General features: G+C 48.6%; 1 protein-coding gene across 1 annotated transcript in view; it reads right to left on the minus strand.

Moving 5' to 3' along the window:
• Positions 1-23184, minus strand: part of Ltbp2 (latent transforming growth factor beta binding protein 2) — a 94223-nt gene that overhangs the window by 38547 nt on the left and 32492 nt on the right. The window contains exons 4-8 of the mRNA XM_031356737.1: positions 10573-10754; positions 9509-9679; positions 8876-9082; positions 7876-8159; positions 7178-7280 (exon numbers count right to left, since the gene is read on the minus strand). Of these exons, the coding sequence (XP_031212597.1) occupies positions 7178-7280; positions 7876-8159; positions 8876-9082; positions 9509-9679; positions 10573-10754 (947 nt within the window). The remainder of the gene's footprint in view (positions 1-7177; positions 7281-7875; positions 8160-8875; positions 9083-9508; positions 9680-10572; positions 10755-23184) is intronic.

Raw genomic sequence — 23184 nt, forward strand, 5'->3', positions numbered from 1 at the left:
GAGGAGGAGGAGGAGGAGGAAGAGGAGGAGGAGGAGGAGGAAGAGGAGGAGGAGGTGGAGGAAGAGGAGGAAGAGGAGGAATAGGAAGAGGAGGAGGAGGAAGAGATGAGAAGGGGACTTTCTCAGCAGGCTTCAATATGCCAGAGGCCAGGGCAGCATCACCTCCTAGACTTCCAGAGGGATCAGAAGAGAAGTCAGGCAGATCTTTGCTTGCTGGGCAGTTGGGAGAGGAGGGGACAGCACTTGGCTAGAGCGAAAAACAAGAGGAGAACCAGCCACTGGAATCTGAAGAAAACCCTGAGAGCCTAGGCTGTGTAAGCTGAGAGGACCTGGCTACAGTCACATAGAAGCCCAGGCTCCTTCCACAATGGAGTTCCTCCCCTGTAATGAGACTTTACTCTCACTGGGTTGAAGAGAAAATACCGGATTGGCAGTGCTTCCTGAAGGCAAGCTTCTAGAAAATTCTAACTGCCAAGCTGCTGTCTCTAGTAGCTCTCCCAATTTGGCCAACAGCCTCTACATCGAACTAGGTATTTCCACACCTTTCTGAAGCCTTCCAGAATAACTCATAAGGGGAGAGTTCCCAACTTCTGGGAAACCAAATCTAGCATCGTTCTTGAAGAACCAGAAAAGTCTCCTTGGGAGAAGGAGCAGAAAGAAGTTCAGATGGCCACAAGGCCAGGAGTGAGAATCCAGCAGCCACTGAACTGTGTGACTCACAGAGGTGAGGGCAGCAGGTGTCCTTCCTGCGTGTCCCCAGGGCACCAGCCTTCCCTGCTCATTGCATTTAACATGTCATGTGGCCACTACTGTGCTTGTCCATCTCCTTCCTAGAAGATAAGCTCTGTGAGGACAGAGAGCCCCTGGCTGCAATCTCTCTTGCCACCCTGAGTCTACCCTTTCTTCCAGATGCTGGGACTCTCAAGGAGGCCTCAACAAAAACTAGTTGCTGGTGACAGTTTTGGCCCTGGTTCCCCAAGCAGAGCTTGGAGGAGACAGTGAAGACATGTCTAGCCACAGGGCTATTTACACTACACTCCTGATCTCAGCCACCATGACAAGGTGCCCACAACAGGGACATATGGAGAGTCCCTGGTGCAGAATACCCCTCCCCAGAAAAAAGACTCATATTTGCCACGGGAGGCCAAGCTTGGATTTCTGAGCTACCTGGAGCCTTGCCCCACAATTGCACACCTCAGGCAGGTGGGTCTGCTGAGGTGGTGAAACTTCACTCTTCTGATAAGAATGGTATCCTATCAGATCAGGGCATCCAGGCACACATCTAATTCCTGGCTTCCCTCTGATTTCGAGCTCATTTCCTATTCTCTTTTAGCCTGTAGTTCTTCCTCTATAGAAATGAAGGCAGAAATTTAGTTTGCAGGAATAGGGTGCCGGGAAGATTTGCTCTGTGGAAACAATGGATGCTGGTCGGAGCCTCACACAACTGGTCCAATACAAGGAGTTAGTGCCCCTCCCTTCCCTGCTGTGCTCTTCCCTTCTCTTCTCCTCCTTCCCTTTCTTCCCCTCCCTCCCTTCCCTTCCCCCTCCTCCCTTCTTCTCTCCCCTCCCTCCCCTCTTTCTCATTCCCTCCCCTTCTCTCATTCTCTTCCCTCTCTGCCCCTCTCCTCCCCTCCCTCCCCTCTCTTTTATTCCCTCCCCTCCTTCCACCTCTCCTCTCCTTCCTCTCTTCCCTCCTCTCTCATTCCCTCCCCTTTCTCTCTTCCCTCCTCTCTCATTCCCTCCCCTCTCTCTCATTCCTTCCCCCTCCCTCATTCTCTCCTCTCTCTGCCCCTCTCCTTCCCTCCTTCCCCCTCTCCTCTCCTTCCTCTCCTCCCTCCTCTCTCATTCCCTCCCCTCTCTCTCATTCCTTCTCTCTCCTCCCCTCCCCATTCTTCCTTTCCCCTTCTCTTTCCCTTCCCTCCCCTGCCATACCCTTTTTTCTTTCCCCTTTCCTCTTTCCCTTTCCTTCCTTTTTCCCCATACCCCATCTTTCCTTTCTTCTCTCCTTCCCTCCTATTCTTCTCTTTTCCCTCCTTCTTTCCCCTTTAAGTTGCTTTTAATCACAGTGTTTTATCACAGCAACAGAAGAGTAACCAATACAGATGATGAAAAGTTCTTCCAGTGGAATTAGAGCAAGGTCTCCTTGAGCATGCGCCCCTGAGCACCATAGCCACTACATTTTAGCAATGGTCATACTGCCCGGTTAGGACTTTGTCTTTGGTCAAGTGCCATGGGACCCCTCAATGAGAATGGACATTTCCCTCAAAGACAGCCACAATCTGCTTCCTCAGAGAGGCAGGAGGGCCGATGTCACCATAGATAGCAGGTTAGAGAGAGCTCTGTGCAGACCCTGGCTCACACAGAGTCCATCCAAACTCCAGCCCTTTCCGGAGTAGGCCAGAGATGCCACATATCATGGCCCACCCCTGCAAGGCAGGGAGGGAACTAGCTAAGCCTGGGACACAATTCCCAGATGGCTTCAAATCCCTTGGAAGAAACTTGCAGAACACCGCCCAGCCAGAGACAATAGTTTCTCAGCTTGACAGGAATTCAGTAAGTCCCATTTCACCAGGGCAGGGGACTGCTGTCTCAACCCAGGTCCTGGAGAATAAGAAAACCCTCCTCAAGCTGAGGGCTCTAGTGTAGCAGATGTCTGTGCTGGATCCATAAACCCACCTACAGACAGTGAATTACAGAACGGCCAGAAGCAGGAGTCAGGAGAAGACCCCCAAGCAGGAGTCAGGAGAAGACCCCCCCAGCCTTGGGGTCCTGAACTAAGAACATGGTCTTCCTTGACAACTGGAAGCATCATTAGGAACCATTACAATAAGAAGGCTGACTAAAGGTGCTAAATAAACAGTTGCTAATGGTGGCAAGGACAATGACAATATATCATTGCTGCTGTGACTTAAGGCTCTCGGTCCCAACCTCCCCTGGAACCCTGACAAACCCAACTTTCCCCAGGACTGACATCACAGAACTACCCACAATACACTCCTTATGGCACAAGGCTTTTGCTCTGTGACTTGCCACTAAATCTTCAACCATGCCCATGTGCCCTCATCCTCTCAAGTTAATCTACTGCCCCACCTCCAAAACACCGGTTCTCCATAGGTATACCTCTTGTAGGGAGGAGGGCGGTGCCTCCCAGGCACAGTGTAGTTACTGCTGGGCATCTGCAGCTTTTAGGAAATAGCATCCTTTCCTCATTTTTGAGTTGAGCCCTGCTTTCAAGAAATATCTACCCTTTGGGTTTTTTGTTTTTGTTTTTGTTTTCTCCTTAGGATCCCTTGGAAACAGTCTACCTTCTTCTATATGGGGCAATTACCTGAGCATGCCTCCGTTAACTCTTAGGCCTGGCCTGAGTTACATGCTGTCAACCTGCCTGCCTGCCAGGTGTGATGCGCATGGTCCTTCATATAGAAGCAACTCAGAAAATACAAGGCTGATGTGTGGACTCTTAGAATGACCTTCCAGTTTAGTTGCCTAGGCTTGTCTGTCTCAGGCAGGCCCAGGTCTCCTCAGAATGATAAGATCTGGGCCAGCCAAGGATCAGACATACTAGCCTCATTTGCCCTCACTCTGCCATCTTAGACAAGCTCTTCAGCCTACTCAGGGCTGCGTTTCTCCATCTGCTAAATGGGCTTCCAGATCCTCAACTTGTGCTTGTATGAACTAAACAAGATGACGCAGGTACAGAGACAGCTCAGCAAGTGGCAGGCATTATTGTTCACGAGATGCTGCCTTTCTTGGGGAACAGAGGGACAGAGTCTGCAGTCCCTGGAGAATGAGGGAGGGGGCCTGGGTTCTGAGGTAAGCTCATCCCAGGCCAGGCAGATGGAAAGACAATCTCGTGGCACACAGCTGGAGCCCACCACTGCAGGTCTAGAGCCAAGTGCCAGCTCCACCCGTTCCAGCAAAGGGGCCTTGGGGTTGACATAGCGAGTGCCAAGCCTGATGAGGCAGCTGCCAACTTTCCAGTTAGCCCAGATGTCTGTCTTATATGGAAACTCAAAAATATGGCCTCAATCAAAGTGGCTCTTGAGAGCGGTGTGTTCCTGGACTCTGGCAGGACACCTCAGAGACTCTGGGCTGGGGCCTTTACTAACTCCCAAGGGGTCAGAAAGGCAGGGGTTGGGCTAAAATCCCAGAGGTCACTGGAGGACACTCTGTATCCCTCAGTCTGAGGGAGGGGATCCCCAGTGGGTTTAGAATGATTTCTGAAGCCATCTTCTTGAGGAATGGGGCTCTGAAATTCTTCTGGAAGAAAAGAGAATTGTCTGTGCCATTGGAGCTGGGCCTTCAAGGCGGCCCTTTTGCTATTAGAAACAGTGGCATTCTAGTGACTAAATCCAACAGTCAGACTCAAACCCTTGAAAGACCAATACGACCTGGGGAAGCCATGAAGTCATGTGGGTCCTAGGCTGTTCATTCTCTTGCTCCCTTCGTGACTTGATTGTGCTGGGGAAAACAAAGTTTTGCCAAAGAGACACAGTCCCATTTTATCAGAGGAGAAGTAGAAGCAAAGCCATTAAGGCTGAGAATGTTCTAGAATCCAGAAGTTCTGCTTTTCTTGCCAAGCAGCCCCCAAACTCATCTAGCAGCTTCTTTTGTCCTCCAGTGCTCACACAGTAGCTCATTTGTCATGCCTACTTAAAGAAACACCCCTGCTAGCCCCAGCCCCGGGGTAAGGCACGGAGTTAGATGTCCTGGCAAACTGGCAGCACAAACAAGGTTCCCTAATGTCTTGCCCCTTCCCCATACGGTGCTCAGCTCCACTTTCATGTGTCGGAATTGTTTATGTTGCCCTGGTCTTTTGTTATTTCTTTCTCAGTACGCTGGAACGTTTGCCATTCCAGGGTCTGTACCCTGGTGCCCAGCTTGCTGAGCTGTGCCAAGTACTGAGGGTACAAGGAGAGGTGCCATAGAGAGGGAGGGAAAGAGCTGAGTTTTAAGCCTGCACATGGAGAGGTTCATTCTGTGCTCTGCGCCAAAACATACACAAAGCACCCCCATTTACACGTCATGCAATTGATCACAAAGGGCTTCTCTTGTGCCCACTGTGGCTGAGGTCCAGGCCCTGCCACCAGCTCGCCAGAGCTGGCCAGCTCCCTTGGGATCAGGGTCTTTGGTCAACCTGTGGGATAAGCTCATAAGACTGGCACACAGCCCACACCCTAGAATGCTGGTCTTCTCACCCATTCCCACCTTCCAAGTGAGGACACCCTTCAGAAGTGGTCCTGTGGTCACTGAGCACACCAGCCCCAGCTAAGAGAAGCAGGCTAAGGCCCCTTCACCAATCATAGCCATCCCCACAGCCTGCATCTACATCCTCCACATGCAGGGTCCTAGGCTCCTGCTTAAGTCCCACAGCCAGTAAATGTGACATTTAAGTGATGAATATGGGGCCCAGAGAGGTGGCCCAGCAGTAGATGCTTGCTGCCAAGCCCAATGACCTGTGTTCAATCTCTGCAATTCACACTGTGGAAGGAGAGAACCAACTCCTGTAAGTTATCCCCTAACCTACACACACGCACACACACACACACACAAAAGTATCCCTGAGTAAATTCGAGGTTTGCTTTGTTGGGAACTTGGATTGTCCTTCAAATAATTTTTTTTGATTAATTACATTCTTACTTATTTTTGTGTGTGGGCATGTGTATGTGTGTGAGTGTGAGCATGTCACCGTGGGTGTGGGGAGGTCACAGCGCAATGTGTGACGTCAGCTCTTCCACCATGTGGGACCTAGGGATTGAACTCCAGTTGTCAGCGTAGGGGCGGGCGCCTTTACCTGCTGAGCCCTCTCTCTGGCTCCGTCTTTCAAATATTTTCTACCTGAGACTGGTTGAATCTGCAGTTACAGAATTGTAGGTAATGGAGGGCCAACTATAACATGTTCCATGTAGTCCCACAGCAACTCTGTGAGGCTGGCACTCTTATCCTTCAGTGCCAGACGTGCCAGGAGAGGGGACCAAGGCAGAGAGAGGTAGGCAAGCAGAGCCGAGGCTGGCTCCTGGCATGGGTTGGACCTTAAAGCCTTTGAGCTGAATGACACCCTCCGCTGCTTCACAGAAGCACACCATACTGGGAGGCCATCAGCACTCAATTTTAGGGTGGAAAATGCAGTTCACAGCTCTACTTCTGCGTCCCACGCTGGGAACAGCCCTGACCCTCCTGCCTTTGGGCTCTGCTCCAGGCCCCCCACAAAACCAGCCCCCTCACTGAGCTGAATGCTGGCAAGCAAGAGTACATGCCAGGTCCAGGCCCAGGAATGAGGGAGGCCCCAGGGGGCGGGGGGGGGGGGGGGGGGGAGGGAGACAGGCTGAGTAGGCGGAAGCTATACTCACACACAAGCACCTGGTTACCTCTCCCTGGCGGCAGACTAAGGCTTCTGGGAGCAGTGTGAATAGGTGTTTGCTCACTGAATCCTCAGTGCCTGGCACACAAGAGGCATCCAGCCAATATCTGCTGAATGGATAGATGACTGACTGACTGACTGATAACTGACTGACTGACTGAATGAATGAATGAATGTGTGCTGAGTTTTACCCAATCATCCAAAGGGAACAAGGAACTGAGACACTCAACTCAAAATTGAGGGCATCTGGGGACAGGAACTCAACTCTCATTCAGGAGGAGGAAGAGAAGAAGGAGGAGGAGGAAGAGGAGGAAGAAGAGGAGAAGGACAAGGAAGAAGAGGAAAAGGAGGAGGGAGAGGAGAAGGAGGAGGAGGAGGAGGAGGAGGAGGAGGAAGAAGAGGAGAAGGAGGAGGAGGAGGAGGAGGAGGAAGAGGGAGAGGAGGAGGAGAAGGAGGAGGAGGAGGAAGAAGAAGAGGAAGAGGAGGAGGAGGAAGAGGAGGAGGAGGAAGAGGAGGAGGAGGCCGCCTGCGGACCTCAGAGAAAGGAAGGAGACATTCCGGATCCTGGAGCCTAGGCACAGATATATGTGAGAGTATGGAGGGTGTCCATCACAGTCTGGAATCCTTACAATATACTGCACACAGACTATCAGGTTGAACAGAGACGGGCTGAACTGGCCAAGCTATTGGGGAGGCTCCTTGAGGTACATCTGGAACTATTGCCTATCCTTAGGAGCCCTGGGTGGTGAGCGGGCCCTCTCTCGTGAGGGATGGAGATAGTCTCCACTAGCCCTCCATCTTGAAACCAGTACTCACCTGGTCTGGGTGGGCATGGAGCACAGGAAGTCACCCCCCAGAAGGTCCCCACACTGCCACAGCAGTCCTCCTGAGAAGTCAGCTCCCCTAGAGGGTTAGAACACTGGGAAAGAGACCAGAGACAACTGTGACACTTGCTGTCTATGCACCAAGGGTCCTAGGCTCAACTCACAGAAAGCTAATAGTTTTCTGAGATCAAATTCCAGGCTTCCCTAGACTGCAGGTACTAGTGACGGCTCTTCTACTAGGGGACTTCCTTGGTCCCCTTCTATGTGACTGGCACTCACTGACAGGCACTACACTCAGCTCAGAGAGGAGACCCAGCCTCTCTACATGCAGCACCCCTCCCCCCTCTTAGGGTCTTTGTAGCTTAGGCTAGCCTTGAATGCACTATGTAGCCAAGGATTACCTTGAGTTTCTTATCCTCCTAGCTCTGACTCCTACATGGTGGGATTACGGGTGCACACCACCATGTCTGGTTTATGGGGTGCTGGGGATCAAACTGGGGGCCTTCTGCATAGGTGCCAAGCCCTCTCTCTGACAATGGAACTACAGCCCCAGCTCATTAGGTACTTTCATGTCGTGGATTTTTCCCCACTGGGAAATGGAAGCGTCTGCAGTCACGGTCCACGAGGAACAGTACAGACTGAGGAGCCATAGCTGTCCCTGAAGGGCTGACGCAGAGATGTCCTTCTCACCTGCCCATTCACTGTGCTCAGGTAACACTGGCCCAGAAGTCCAGAATGCCTAGACAGCACTGGCGGTGGCCCAGGGGCCTCTTCGGCCCGAGCGGGTATGCTGTTGCTGGCCCAGTGGCTGTTGCCTGGGCTGCCGTGGGGACGATGAGAGGCTCTGGTCTCCACACTGTTGTCCTCTAGCACAGGGTCCACCTCACCCCGGACCCGGGCCACCTGGTGGATCTGCACAGAGGCCTCAGGCGGGTGGTGAATTTGCACCTTCACCAGCGAGGGGTTCACAGAGGCTGGGCGGAAGGGTTGGGATTAGTCGGGAGACAGGCTCCTAACCTCACTTCTGTCCTAGGAGGAGGGCTCACCACCGGGCTCACCACCGTAGGTCAGGCACGCTCCAGACCAGGTGCCTCTCCAAAAGCCCCCTTCCATTATTTCTTTGCCTGTTATGGGCAACCGGAACAATACCCCACCCCCAACCCCAGGACAGGAGGAAGTGGTAACTCCTCCTTCAGGGAAAGCTCTGCATCAAAAGCTGCGCACTTCTTCCTGAGTCTACCTCCTCCATGAGGCTGTGCAGCCCCGAGGGCCATTGAACCACATGCAACCCATGGGATACCTTAGGGTCATCCCACCACACAGCCTTCACAGGCACTCTAGGCCCATGGGTCCCAGCTCAACTCCTATAGAATCCTGTGTGCTTGGATCTTTGGTTTACCTTACAGAAGGCAAAGAAATGAAACGTGCTGAGTTCTAACCCTGCCCATTCCCCCTCTATGGCCCAGGCTGGAGATGGGGGGAGGGGGCTCATTTGTCTTTCCCCACACAGGTTAAGTTCACACACACACACACACACACACACACACACACACACACACACACACACGGAGGAACTCCATTGGAATGAAAGGCAGAAATGTGGGGTATGAAATGGAGATGCCGCCCCATTCAGCACAGCAATGGGGACAGCACACACCCTACCTGGTGCACCTCCCAGGCTGGCACTCACCGAGCTGGTTAGAGAGAGGCAGCGTGAAGGTGGATTGCTTCAAGGGTCCTTCCAGCAGGGCACTGTGCCGGGAGCCTTGCCCTGGAGGCTCCCTGTCTGGCTGTGGGACAGGCAGATGGCAGAACTTCCCTGTGGAATTGGCTGGACACCAGCACTCATCCCGGCCAATGCAGCGGCCCCCATTCAGGCAGGGGATTTGGCAGAAATCTACAACAATACTCAAGGTGATTAACTGGCAGCTGACCTCCAGCTGGTGACAGGCAAGCAGGGGAGTGGAACACCAAATTTGGGGGGCTTGGGTGTAGCACCCCTTTGAAATGCAGGGGCCTTCTTTGAAGCTGTGGTGTAAAGGCAAGCAAAAAGACCCCTAATGCCTCTCCAGCCCACCACAAAGACCTAGAAGACAGGCAGAGGCATGGGTCTTCTCTATCAAAGCAACTTGGACTCACAGGGGTTGTGTGACCTGCTTGGAATCTCACAGCCAAGCTGGGGACAGAGATGGGATAAGACTTTATTTACTCCCTGCTGTGATAGAACTATAGGGGACAAGAGGTTCCACACCAAGGAGTCCCTGAGATGTCAGACCCCCACTACCACCATCACACCAAGACCATCTGTGGAAAGAGAACTCACAGATGCGGAAGCCAGACTTGGGGTCATGCCCATGGCCGCCCTGACTGTACAGGGTGGTGGTGTCACCCTTCTCACAGCTGTTGGCACAGCGCCCCCGGGCACAGGTCTGCTTGCAGATGGTGGGGGTAAAGACGACCTTGATCTTCTTGATTTTCTCTGTGAGGTTCAGCCCTGTGGAGAGAGGACTTGAGTCCTGGACGGAGCCAGGCCCTTAGGATGAGGGGTATGTCCTACAGTATCTTCTATAACCTGGACACCACGTCTGTGGTCAGGGTAGAGCAACGGACTCAAGAAGCACCCAGATGTGTCCCTTCAGGCTTTGTGCACATTGACATGTCCTGCTGCAAGAGGAGCGGCTCAAAACTACACTGGTGATTCTCTTTGTATCTAACCGATTATTTCAGTTCACAGTTGGCTCAAGGTGGAGAGATATCCAGGGCACCTATCATTACACAGCCAAAACGTTTAGAGCCTGGCTCTGAGCACAAGGGCAGGGAGTGGAAGGGCAGGGAGCTCTAGCTAGCAGAGAGGGAGTTTCCTATGGGAAATGAGGGGATGAGTGAGATAAGGTCTGAGGAATAGCTAGAATCAGGGTTAGGAGACCTAGTTACCAGCTTCATTTAGCAGGGTGTGGGGAAGCCAGCAAAACATCAAGGAGGAAATGAGGGCTGCAGGCTTGACAGTGTGCATGGTGGTGTGTGTCCAGAAACACTGGGGGGTTTCCTTTCAGAGTTTGCAGAAAACATAATGTGGAAGTGTGTGGGTCAAAGAATTGAGGCCCCCAGCTGGATATGAAGGAAGCAAAGGCCTGCAGAGATGACAGAGCAGGAGATGGCAGACAATAGTCAAGGTCCTACGGTCTCAATAGGAGCTACGTACAGTTTGGGACCCTGGGACTTGGCACAAAGCAAATGCACAAATACTATTCATTTGGTTGGCTGAAAAAGTGAAGGACAGGGTGACAGCCGAGTGCCCGGAGAGTGAAGGGGTGCGCAGAGGTGGGGCAAGAATGGGTCTGATTGAGATGCTCTGCTCTTCCAGGTCCAGAGGAAGAGCAGCCTTACCCCAGAGGGGTGAGAGATGGTTCACGTGGGCTGCTTGTGGGCTGCTGTCTCTCAGCTCGAGTCTTGGTCCTGAAGGCAAAGCATTGGATATCAGCTGGCCATTGGCACCAGTGGCCGGATACCGACGAGCAGTCCTGGACAGCCCTGTGTGCTGCTGCAGGGGGCGGGTCTGGCTGAGAGTCCTGTGGGGAGAACCATGGCCCTGGAGTTTGCATCCCAGGAGCAGCATCTCTCTGCCCTTAGCATCTGGCTGCATGAACCCAGCACTTGCTCTGTAAGAACACTCTCCATGAAGATGCCACCCCATACATAGCTGACCTCTGGATGTATAAGTACCCAGATAAAAGGACCAAGAGCAGCCAGTCTTCTATGGGGGATGACCTAATCCTATTGGAGTATTCAAGAGAGCCAACCTCTCTGGGTCTCAGGACCTTTGACTGCAACATGAAGCCACATCAGACTGTCCTGTGTAGCCCTGACATTCTAGGGGTCTTTGAGAGCCCACTTACAAGCCAGCCCAGCACTGAAACCATGGTGTGCGCCAGAAGCCTGCTATTTGTATTCACTAGGACCGGGGATAAAACTCAGGAACACGAACATGCTGGACACTAACAAGGACTCTATCAGGACTACAGCCCCAGCCTTACTTAAAACATTTCATTTTGAAGCTTGGTCCAGGCCGGCCTCAAGTTCACTGTCCTCCTGCCTCAGTGTTCCCAGTGCTAGGATTGCAGGGATGCTGCATTAGGCCTGGCCCTGCCACTTCTCCATATAACTCTTTATTTAAATTATTACAGAGAACTGATGAACAACAAATAAATATTCATAGATCATTCAGGGTCAGAGCCTAGATTCTATCTCCGGATTAATTAATATAAAATAATACAAGAACCAAAAAAAACCCAATAATAATAATATAAGAACCATATCCGAAGATAAAAATGAATTCATCATCTTTCATCCCAACACAGCAAACACTTCCACCTGCTTTCTTTCAGCCTTTGCTCGAATATATGACTTTATAAGATTATCATCAGCTATAGATGCAATTTAAATGTTTTCACTTAATATTACCCTCTTCTTTATACAAATACACAGTTCCCCCCAGGTTTGTCATTGTCCCTCTCCTAAGGCAGTTAAGTTGAATCACAGCTCAGAGACAGGCTTCTATTGCATTTTTAGGGTATTGTTTTTCACCATGCAAAGTCTCTCACGTGTGACGTACGTAAGATGTTCCCTTAGGGCCAATGAGATGGCTCAGTGGGTAAAGGCACTTGCCACCAAGCCCGACCTAAATTCAATCCCTGGAACACATGTTGTGGACAAAGAGAACAGACTCCTTTCTTGTCCTCTGACTGCCACAAGCACGCCACACCCACACACAAATAAATAATTAATTCTAAAAAAAAATATTAACTATTCCTTTGGAGGATTCATTGATCCGTTCTATATGTTTGATATTTTATGTATGTTTATGGGTGTGTAAAGTTGTGTGCAGCTGCATGTGCGCATGTGTGCAAATGTGTGTGGAGGTCAGAGTTTGACACTTGGTGTCTTTTTCACCTACTCTCCACCTTATTTTTGAGATAGGTTCTCTTGCTGAACCTAGAGCTTATCAGTTGTGTTAGCATGGCTGGCCAGGAAGCCCAATGTAGCATGCAGAGCCCAAACTCAGTAGTGTAGATAGTGTGAGGAGAAGGAAGAGGAGGAGGAGGAGGACAATGATGACGACCACAACACCCAAGACAGAGATCTTCCATCTCCACCTCTGAAGATCTGGAACTCTAGAACCAGGGGTGTGACCCCACACCTGTGTTTTGTGTTTTGTTTTGTTTTTACATGATGTTTGGAACTGAACTCGGCTTCTCTTGCTTGTATAGTAAAGCATTCAGCAAGTGAACCATTCCCCCAGCCCTGAAAGTTCTTAACCAGAACTTGATGTTTGAAAAGCTTTTTAATAATAAACATTTTGGGGGCTGGAGAGATGGCTCAGTGGTTAAGAGCACTGACTGTTCTTCTGAAGGTCCTGAGTTCAAATCCCAGCAACCACATGATGCCTCACAACCATCTGTAATAAGATCTGATGCCCTCTTCTGGTGGTCTGAAGACAGCTACAGTGTACTTACATATAATAATAAATAAATCTTAAAAAAAAAAGAAAGGAAGCTTGTGAACCTTTAAAAAAATAATAAACATTTTGAAAACAGCTATGACATTAGGATTAACTCAATTCCTTAGGCTACCAGGATTGTATCAAAGATTACAAACATCTTCAGCTTTAATATATTTTGGGGTATCATTTTCTGAAGGGGTCACATCAAAATATTTAAGTGTCACAGTATACATTTATCTGGCATTACGTGGAGCCCCATTCATATATAAAATTTTATGGTTTTTTTTTTTTTTACTAGTTAAAATTTAAGGAGAGATGGCTCAGTGGTTAAGAGCATTGGCTGCAGGATGGGGGGAAACCCAGAGAGCCCCACCCTCTCAGAGGAGAAGGGGAGGGGTGGAGGGAGGAACTCTGTGAGGGGGGACCAGGAAGGGGGCAGCATTTGGAATATAAACAAACAAACAAACAAACAAACAAAGAAAAGTGCTGGCTGCTCTTCCAGGGGATCTGAGTTCAATTCCCAGCACCCACAATTATGGTGGCTCACAACTGTCTACAATAGGATCGGATGCCCTCTTCTGGCTGATGCTGTCTTCTGTCATACAGGCATACATGCATGCAGAGTGCTTATATACATAAATAAACAAATTTTTAAAAAAATGTTAAAGTGGGTTTAAAACTTAATAAAGTGCATAAATGTACCACAGAGAGTACACATTCATTAGTGTAGCTTATAATCATAATTACGGTTGTCACATCATTGTTACTGATAGTCTGATATGTAGCTCAGGCTAGCCCCATAATTCTACTTTTCCTTTTAAGAGCTGGGATTATAGGCATACACTCCCTGTGACTCCGGGCCTTATTGTTAGATTTTGTAATATGCTAATTGAACAAGCATAATAAAGATGCTTCAAGGTTGCTTTTCTTTCTTTTCTAAATTTTAATTTTTAAAACATATTATTTTTGTATGTCTATGTGTGTGGCTATGTTTGGGTATGTCTGTGTGAGTACAGTTGCTTGCTGAGACCAGAGGCATCATATCCCCTGGAGCTGAGGTCATAGATGATTGTGAGTGCTGGGAATGCAACTTGGGTCCTCTGTAAGAACGGTATGTGCTCTTAACAACTTAACCATTCCTCCACCCTCACTTCTTAAAAATACTTGATGTTGGAATTTTGTTCATGACTGTATTTACGGCTTGTCCTTTGACAACTACTTGCTTGACTTGTTTATCTCATAAACTTGAAGAGATCCTCTACATGTTTGTTATTAGACGGCCTCTATTGTAAATACTCTAGCGTTCTGACAGTGGTATGAGCCACTGTATACACAACAACATCTGGACCATGGTGGGTGTGAGGACATGTGACTGTGGGAGTTAAAAGGGGCTAAAGGCTCATCTGACATTAAACAATAGCTAACCCAACATGCTGGGATTCCAGATAGACCACCCTGACCCCAAAGCCTGTGCTCTGGGTCAGCTCAGACCCCAGAGGAAGTCAGCCCGGGAGCCTCTGCTTAGGCCTCAGGCATGCTACACTTGGGTCCTACTCCTTACCTCCTCATTGGAGTCTGTGCCCTAACAAGATATGGTCTGGGACCCTTGCCCCCTCCTACTCCTGAGCGGTTGGCTCCATGTGCTCAAGCCATGAACACTCTGCTGACTGAAGCTAGAGTTGGACAGTGTCAGAGCCTGGTTATCTCATCTACCTCAGGACCTCCCCCAGGACCTGCCCCAGCCACCTTGGCTCCTGGAAATCTCAATGCTGCTCCTTCTAGAAACATCGGCAGCAAACTCTCTTCCTGTTTCCCAAGTTTGAGGGTCGGAGTAGGAGAGGCCCTCCTGCTAGCCATGCAGAAGTTCTAAGATTGATAATGATCCAGAATTGAGGACCCAAACCTCAGTCTCCCTCCTCTCAGGAGGAGCCTAGCATAATCCTCTCCATCAATGGCCAACTCCTTCCAATGCTTCCAAGAGACTGCACAAAAGAGTTGTGTGCAAGCTGGTGTATCCTTACAAGCTTCAAACATCTTCAGGGCCAGTTGAATTACTTCTCAGAGAAGTAAGCCAAGCCTGCCTCCCCTAGTTGTAGAGAGGAGCTAGCTGCTTAGAGGAGAAGAGAAGGGGTTTGAAACAGAAGGAAGCTAATTTGGCCCCTTCCCAGCCGCGTAGCTGTGAGGCATGCCTTAGAGTCCCTCTGAGCCAAGTCGTCCTCATCAGCAAGACAAGGTCGAGAATATCTACTTCACTGAGCCATGGAGAGGCCTGGGAGGATACGTTATTTTACTAATCATTTTATTAAAACAAGTGAGTGCTCACAAGACAAAAAGTATGTCAGGATTTTTAAAGGGCATGAAGAGACAGAACAGGATTAGCTACAATTTGGATTAAATAGCATCTCCACATGACCCACACCCAACCCAAGGAGAAAATATGACTGAGTCACTTAAAATTCTTCTCCATCTAAAAGGAAGAAGCATACGTATACATAAAGGGCCAAGGGTCCAATCTGTTGTAACACATTGTTTTTTTTAACATTCAGAGGCCCTCTCCTGAACTCTATTCATTGTCATCCACTCACGTGACAGAGACAGTTAAATGACAAAAACCCAAAAGGTCTGCTTACAGCAAAGTAAATAAGGAAGCCCCAGCTCAACAATGAATGAGGGCACGGGCATTCACTGCTCTGCCCTCCTGTACCCTAGGGAGCCCTCAGACTGCAAGGAGGAAAGACAGTGTGGAGGGCCGAAGCCTCTTGGCTCACCTGTGGCCTCGTGCCTGGCGCTTCCATAACCCCAGGAATCTGGCCAGAGACGGAGACTGGGAGCTGGGAGCTCATCCCAGCCACCCAACCTTACTAACTGTGCTTGTCCTTAAACACACCACAAGTTGAGTATTGTTATGTGTGTTGCCTTGGTCTCTGGCTATGAGACATGAATGGTGGCTACCAAGGCAGGCAGAGCCTCAGTAAGAAAGTGATAGTCAGAGACAACACCTCCCAGGGGAGAAGGGGACCTGCTAACACAAGAAAGGCTTTTGTGTCAGCTAAGGACAGCAGTTGCTAAACTCCCTAGGCTTGAGGATGACATTTGCTATCTCCCTGGGGTGGTTCCAAGGAAGTCCTATAATCCTACAGTGAGCTAGAACAGCTATCTCTAGACTTTGTGATTTCATGGATCGGCCAAAGTTGGAATGAACTTGGGAGACCCACATAAAGTCTCCAACTTTCTATTTAAGTGGCGCAGTGACTAATTTTTAAAAACTTTTTTCTATTTTATTTTAGTGTATGTATGTGAGCCTGTGCAAGTTTATGTCTCCCTGCAAAGGCCAGAGGGCATTGGATCATCTGGAACTGGAGTTATATATACCCGTGGCTGTGAGCCATCTAAATGAATGTTGTGGGAATCGAACGCAGATCTGCAAGAGTAAGAGTAAGTGTTTTGGGTGGTTTGAATATGATTGGTCTATGGGAAGTAGCACTATTAGGAAGTGTGGCCTTGTTGGATTAGGTGTGGCTTGTTGGAGGAAGTGTGTCACTGAATAGGCAGGCTTTGAGGACTCCTACTGCTCAGGCTCTGCTCAGTGCAGAAGAGATGCCTCCACCTGGCTGCCTGCAGAAGACAGTCTCTTTCTGGCTATTTTCGGATCAAGTTGTAGAACTCCCTCTCAGCTCCTTCTCCAGCACCATGTCTGCCTGCCACCACCATGTTTCCCTCCATAACAGTAATGGATTGAACCTCTGAAACTGTAAGCCAGCCCCAAATTAAATGTTTGTCTTTATAAGAGTTATCAAGGTCATGTGTCTCTTCCTGGTAATGAAAACCCTACCTAAGACAAGTGTTCTTAGCTTCTGGGCAATCTCCCTCCAGCCTCAGTGATGGTTAATCTTTATGGTCCATCTGATTGGATTAAAACCACCTAGAGAATCAAAGAGACATGTCTCTGGGTGTGTCTATGAGGGAGTCCCAGAGATGATTAGATGCTGAGAGCTCCTACCTAATTGCCATGGGTTCCTAATGTGAACATTCTTGGAGGAGTGAAAGGTGGGGGCAGGGGGCTACCTAGGGGAAGTAAGCCAGTGGGGTTACATCCCCATGAGCTACATCTTGTCCTGGTTTCTTTCCCTTGACTCTCTCATCTCTGTTTCCTGTCCACCATAAAGAAGCTGCACACAAGACCTCTCTTCCATAATGAAACATGAAGACCACTGACTGTGGATGAATTCTCTGAAACTGTCTGGTATTTTGAAATGGCAACAACAACAGCAAAATATCAACTAGCATAGACAGACATGATGCTAGCACACATACATGAATATGTACTGATCATTACCACCAGAACTTCATAAAGAAAAGACCTCCAATTCTAAACATAAATATTTGAATAGATTTATTTTCTTTAGCATTTCACTGGCTATGAAAAGTCTATCACAGGCCAGTACCAGGAGGAACTGGATTGGCTAAGAGAAACCTCTGACTTCTGATACCAGGATTTTTCTTATAAGCTAAGGGAGGAAGATGCTCCCATGTCAGACTTACAATGTGGCCATTCAGTTAAATGTGCACAGTGTCTCCACCCCTTGCTCCCTACACAAGGCTTTCAAACAAGGACGTGGAGTCACAGATTAGAAGCTCAGGTTCTACCCCAGCCAGATTCACTCTCCCTCTGGAGGCTCAGCTCTATCCAGGTGATATGCATAGCAGACTTGGGCTTCCAGGGACTGTTTTATTTGAAAAGAGTCTTTGCTGCTAAAAGAAAACATTTAAATATCAACAAGCAGCACACAAGACGGCTATGGGTGATAATGCTGTGTATCCAGCACAGAACCTTGCCCTATCTGTGCTTCTTTAAAATGAGGGCAGGAAGTTGCAGAATAACATGCGTGTTATACTTCCAGCGAGAAAAAACTCAAACTAGGCATGATAGTGCACCTTTAATCCCACTGCAAAGGCAGTGGATCTAGGTGAGTTCTAGGCCAGCCAAGGCCACATAGTAAGACCCTGTGTCAAAAACAAAAAATTCTACTCCCTGCTGGTCTGGAAGGATCTGTAAAGAGTGGGCATGAGAGTATCTGTGTACATGTAATTGTGCTTTTATCCTTTATACATATATGTGTGTGTATGTGTTCTTAAACATTACATTATGCCATTATGCATTGTGTAGTATATTTATTTTTAATAAAATGATATACTTATTTTTGCCATAATCTCATAAATTTATAGATTATATTAATATATTACATGTTATATAATATTATATGTTATACTTATAATTATGCTTAATATATTATATATTTTATAATATACATTTAATATACTATACAATATATAATATATTATATAATGATATATAAAATGTATATATTTATACATTTTATAAATAAAGCAATCAAGGCTCAGCAAAAGTGTGGTAAGTGTAAGTCCCAGGGGTGGCACCACCTACAATGAACCAACCCCCCCCATCAGTAATCAAGAAAACGCCTCATAGACTTGCCTACATTCTGGCTACAGGCCAATCTGATGGAGGCATTTTCTCAGTTGAGGTTTCCTCTTCCCAGATGAGTCTAGCTTGTATAAGGCTGACACAAGGTTCTGAAATGTCCAGAACCCGAAATGGACTTTAAGGATGACAGAGTCACAGGGGTTCAGGTGCAAAAAACGGACTTATCTCATGGAAAGACTCCAGAGAGTCTCAGGGGTGAGAGAGTGATGTTTGAACCTTTGCCAAGAGGATGGATGGAGACAGAGGGTTTCAAGATACTCATGTCATGAACATGGAAAGACCAGAAGAGGAGGAGGCATAAAGGGATGGGGAGGGTGGAAACGCAAAACCATGGAACCCGGAGAGACTGAAGGACAGCAACGGTGGGAAAAGTGTTTTGTTCTTTGTGCTTTGTTTTGTGTTGTGTTGTTTTGTCAGCCTTACACAAGCTAGACTCATCTGGGAAGAGGAAACCTCAACTGAGAAAACGCCTTCATCAGACTGGCCTGTAGTCAGAATGTAGGCACGGCTGTGAGGCATTTTCTTGATTACTGATTGGTGCGGGGGCTGGTTCATTGTAGGTGGTGCCACCCCTGGGATCTAGGGTTGGATAAGAAAGCTGGCTGAGCAAGCCACAGACAACAGTCCAGTGAACAGAGTTCCCCTCAGCCTCTACTTCAGTCCCCCTCCCTGCCCTGTCCCCCTCGAGACCCACCCCGTGGTCCATCACGCCCCCCCATTCCTGCTTTGAGCTCCTGAGTAGAAAAACTATGTAAGAGACACAAGGAGTTGAGATGCACAGCCATGTTTAATGAGTATGGTTCTGAAACTTGCAGAACAGAGAGGTCAAAGGGAGGAAACAATGGCCAGTTAATTCCTAGCATGTGGCAGGCACCCTGTGAAGTGTTTAACACCACTCACCACTTAATCCAGCAACTCTGTGATCAATACCCTCTGCTTGGCCCAAACTACCTTAAATAAAATGAAAAGTCCGACAAGCGATTGAGGACACTCATGCAAATGAAAAAAACGACCCCGAAACAGCAAGTTTTAATCCACCAGACCAGCAAAACTCTCCAAGTTTAATTACATAGGTGCTGTGGAGGCTGCAGTCACTCTCAGCTGTTGCTGGCAAGGAGCTGAGCTGACAGCGATCTGGTAGTTGCTGGCTCTCACCAAGCAGGAAGGCTTTGAGTCTAAGGGCCCACCTCTGAGACTGGCCTGCAGATAAACCTGCTTTGGAGGTGGTACTGCTCTCCTGCCCCTAGTGGGGGCTGGCGCTTCCCCTTAGGTGCAGAGGTGGTGACCAATCACTTAAACCCGTGACTTCCTGGGTCCTATATTTGGCCAATGGGAACTACCTGAGAGGTCTCCTCACCACCATGACTGCAAAGCTGATGTCCCCAATGGGAGGCCAAAGCCCCCTTCTCTCAAGGTAGGACAGTTTTGAACATTCCATTCTCAGTCAACTCAAAGCTTGATTTCCTGGGGGACTCCGTCCTTGGTTGGCTGTTTTGACTGGTCCACTCTGCCTCCCTCTCTTTTTGGAGCACTTCTTCACCTCTCAAGGACCTGTCTGTCCCAAAACATGTGTTCATATCCAAAATGATGCAAATATAAGGCTCTTTAGAGCAGCCCTGTTTTGAGTTAGCAAAATATTTTGTTCAGAATAGGATCCACAGAGTGGCCTCCAGCAGAGGAGTGGTTAAATAAGCTACAGATGGCCACGGGATGAAGTCAGGTGTCCTCACGGCTCTTTCCTATCAGGAAGGAACACTCTCCAAGACATATTGAAATGTGGAAACACAACGGCTCAAATCCAGCCCCCTGGCTGTTTTGTATAAGCTGTGACCCAACAATGGTCTTTACATTTTTAAACGGCTGGAAAAATAGTTAAAAGTCTGTTTCTTGTCATGAGAAAATGATATAAAATTCAAATGTAACTTTCCATAAATAAAACCTCCTGAAGCACCGCCACTCACTGGCTATGGCTGGTTTTGCCCAGTGAGTAGCTGCAGAAGCCATATGTCACAGGAAGCTGAAAATATTTACCATGTGGCCTTTTATGGAAGATGTTTGCTGACTCCTGGTATAAAGGGCATGCAACGTTATAAAAATACTGAAAGTGCAGATCTTGTTGTGCATGGTCATAAAGCACCCTTAGAAGGAATCCCTGGGAAATTAATAATGCTGGCTGCTCACATGGGAGGGGCAGGGAGTAGGAAGTGGGAACTCAGGTCACCTGGTATAAAGATTTAATGAACACCTTATTCATTCGGTGCAGGGTCCTGGACGTACACAGTACAAATCCTCTCACGTAGGCCTCTCTATAACCTGGTCCCCAATTTATACACACTTCCCCATTGTATAACTGAAGACAAACAAACCAGAACGCATGGAGTATTTATGCCCGGCGGGAGGTTGCAGAACTCAGGATACACACAGGCCAGGTTACTAAGCCAGGCTCCCTTCATCCTATAGCCTTTCTCCTCTGCTATTTTACAGATGAGGACACTGAGGCTTTGAGAGATGAAGAACAGGTTTGGATCCATACTCTGGGGACCTCTTACAACCTCCTTTATGCATTCAGGAAGCATAAAGCATTATGCAGGAAGCATTATGGGGCTGGAGAGATGGCTTGGTAGTCAAATCTCATGCTGCTCTGTCAGAGGACTAGAGCTCTGTCCTAATATCATACCAGGTGGCTCATAAGCATATGTAACCCCATCTCCAAGGAATCCCACACACTCTTCTGGCCTCCTTAGGCATCTGCTATATGTGCATGCATACACACACACATACACACACACACACACACACCAAATAATTTTTTTAAAAGAAGCAGTTATGCATGCTTGTCACCGGTTGGGTACTGGGTCTTTCCCTCTCAGGTCCACCGGAAGCTGTGCCAAGTGATCGGTACCCAGCAAAGGTAAGGAGACCCAGGAGGAGCCAACATTAGTTTGGAGGCACTCATACATAGGAGGAGGAGAGAGGGGAGGGCTGGAGGACAGATAGAAGGCTTTGGCTGTGGTGGGGCTCAGAGTGACCAAGGATGGGATAGAGAAGAAGGTACGGGTTCCAGAGATATTTCAGAAGTGGGGATGAAGACAATTCCCAGCAAAGGCTTAGACAAAGCAGTGTCTGGGATGGTAGTGTCCAGGAACCATCTTTCTTTTGTCATTCTGGTTTTTTGAAGCAGAGACCCATGTATCCCACAGAAGCATGTATCCCAGGCTGGCCTTGAGCTTCTTGCGCTGCTGAGAGATAATCCTCTCAGGTGGGCCTCTCTATGCTGATTCTCCAGTCTCTAGTTCTCAAATCACAGAGCAGGAGTCCAGATTGCAACTCTAGGGAAGTCGGTAGTAGGCTCCATTTGTAGCAAAGATGTATTTAGTGTCATAAACTGAACTCCAGGGCACCTAAACGGCCAGATTCAGGCCGATCAGTGCAGTGAGGCATCCTGGGGGTGCAGGGGAGAGCTGATCTCACCAGGGGAGAGAATGTAGACCGGGGCCCCTGCTGAGCTCAGGCACAACTCTGTTAACACCTTCTGACTTACAAGGAAAATCTGCTAATGAACAGCACAGCCCCAGCTTTAAGCAACATTCCATAAATCCTTCAGCCTTCTGCGCCTGCTACTGCTTGTCTGCCAGTGCACGACCGAACAAATGAACAAGCAATAAACTAATATCAGTGGGAAAATGTGGCAACAGATTGTCACATTTCACTCAATGGCTCGCTCTTTCCATAGGCACACACGCTCACGGGTGTGGGTGGGTGTATGTATGTGTGTGCGTGTGTGTGTGTGTGTGTGTGCATGTGTGTGTGTGTGTGTGCGCGTGTGTGCTCTCAAACTTATAGCTGGCTAAGTTTTGGGCTTTTTTTTTTCACAGACATATAAGCAATCATCATAGTTTCTGCTAATAAAACTGTTTCCAGCTAATGCCAGTCACGAGATTAACTGTACTGATGGCTCATGGCATTCCTTGAGACTTCCACACACTCTGACACCTAAACATGTCGAGAAACGTAAGATTGGAGAGAGAGAAAAAGAAAGGTAGGGTGGCAGGGAACATGGCCTAGTATCATTTTAACCAAGCAGATAATCTTGTAGATCAAGGACTCAGCATGCTGACCACCTTTGCTCTCTTCTGCTACCTAGAAACCAGACTTATTCCTGGGGTGCCTCAGGGCGGGGTGGGGGGAAACGTAACCCAAGGGACTGTCCAATGCCCAGGAAATGGCCCTCCATTTTATACAGCATGCCCAAGTGACAAACATTTTGGGAAACTGACATTACACACACACACACACACACACACACACACACACACACACACCGGAAAAGCCTCTCCAGGGGCTTTCAGCTTTCTTCTGGGCCTGGTAGAGCCTCCCAGAGCGGAGCCAGGGACACAGACTCCCCAGAAGAGGAGCTGATTCTTACCCTTTATGTTGTTAACAGACTTTACTGGGCACCCAGTTGCTTCCCTTAATTATTATTGGTTACATTGACACTGAACTTCTAACTTCTTCATGGTCCCTCCAGCTCTCCAATGGAGCCATCTGCCCATCCCTGGAAGGGCCTCATTTCTCAGCTGGGGCCTTCACCTGGAAGACTTGGCAGGCCATAAGGAACCTTGGTTTCGTGAATTCATAACTCAATGTGGCCAAGGTACATTTATGATGCCCTTGGAAGGTGCTCAGGCCTATCAGGCACTGTGGAAGGTACACCTTGCCCACAGAGAGTTTACAATCCAGCAGGTGACCTTGTAAACTTGTTGTCACAGCAGAAGCTGCCTCATTTCCCTCAGGAGGCCTTAGCGTGGTACCAGGGCATGGTGACCAGAACACAGGCTGGATTTTTGCCCTGTTCATTCTGTAACTAGGACTTTTGGTGGAGCGAACAATGCTAACACCTCCACGTAGCAGCCAAGTGACAAGATCCTGCATGTGAGCCTTTCAGAAGAACCCAAGAGAGAAAAAGCAGACTATCAAAAGGGCCAGGAAACTC

The sequence above is a fragment of the Mastomys coucha genome, unplaced genomic scaffold (genome assembly GCF_008632895.1).
Source record: "Mastomys coucha isolate ucsf_1 unplaced genomic scaffold, UCSF_Mcou_1 pScaffold6, whole genome shotgun sequence".
In the NCBI taxonomy this organism is placed as follows: Eukaryota; Metazoa; Chordata; class Mammalia; order Rodentia; family Muridae; genus Mastomys; species Mastomys coucha.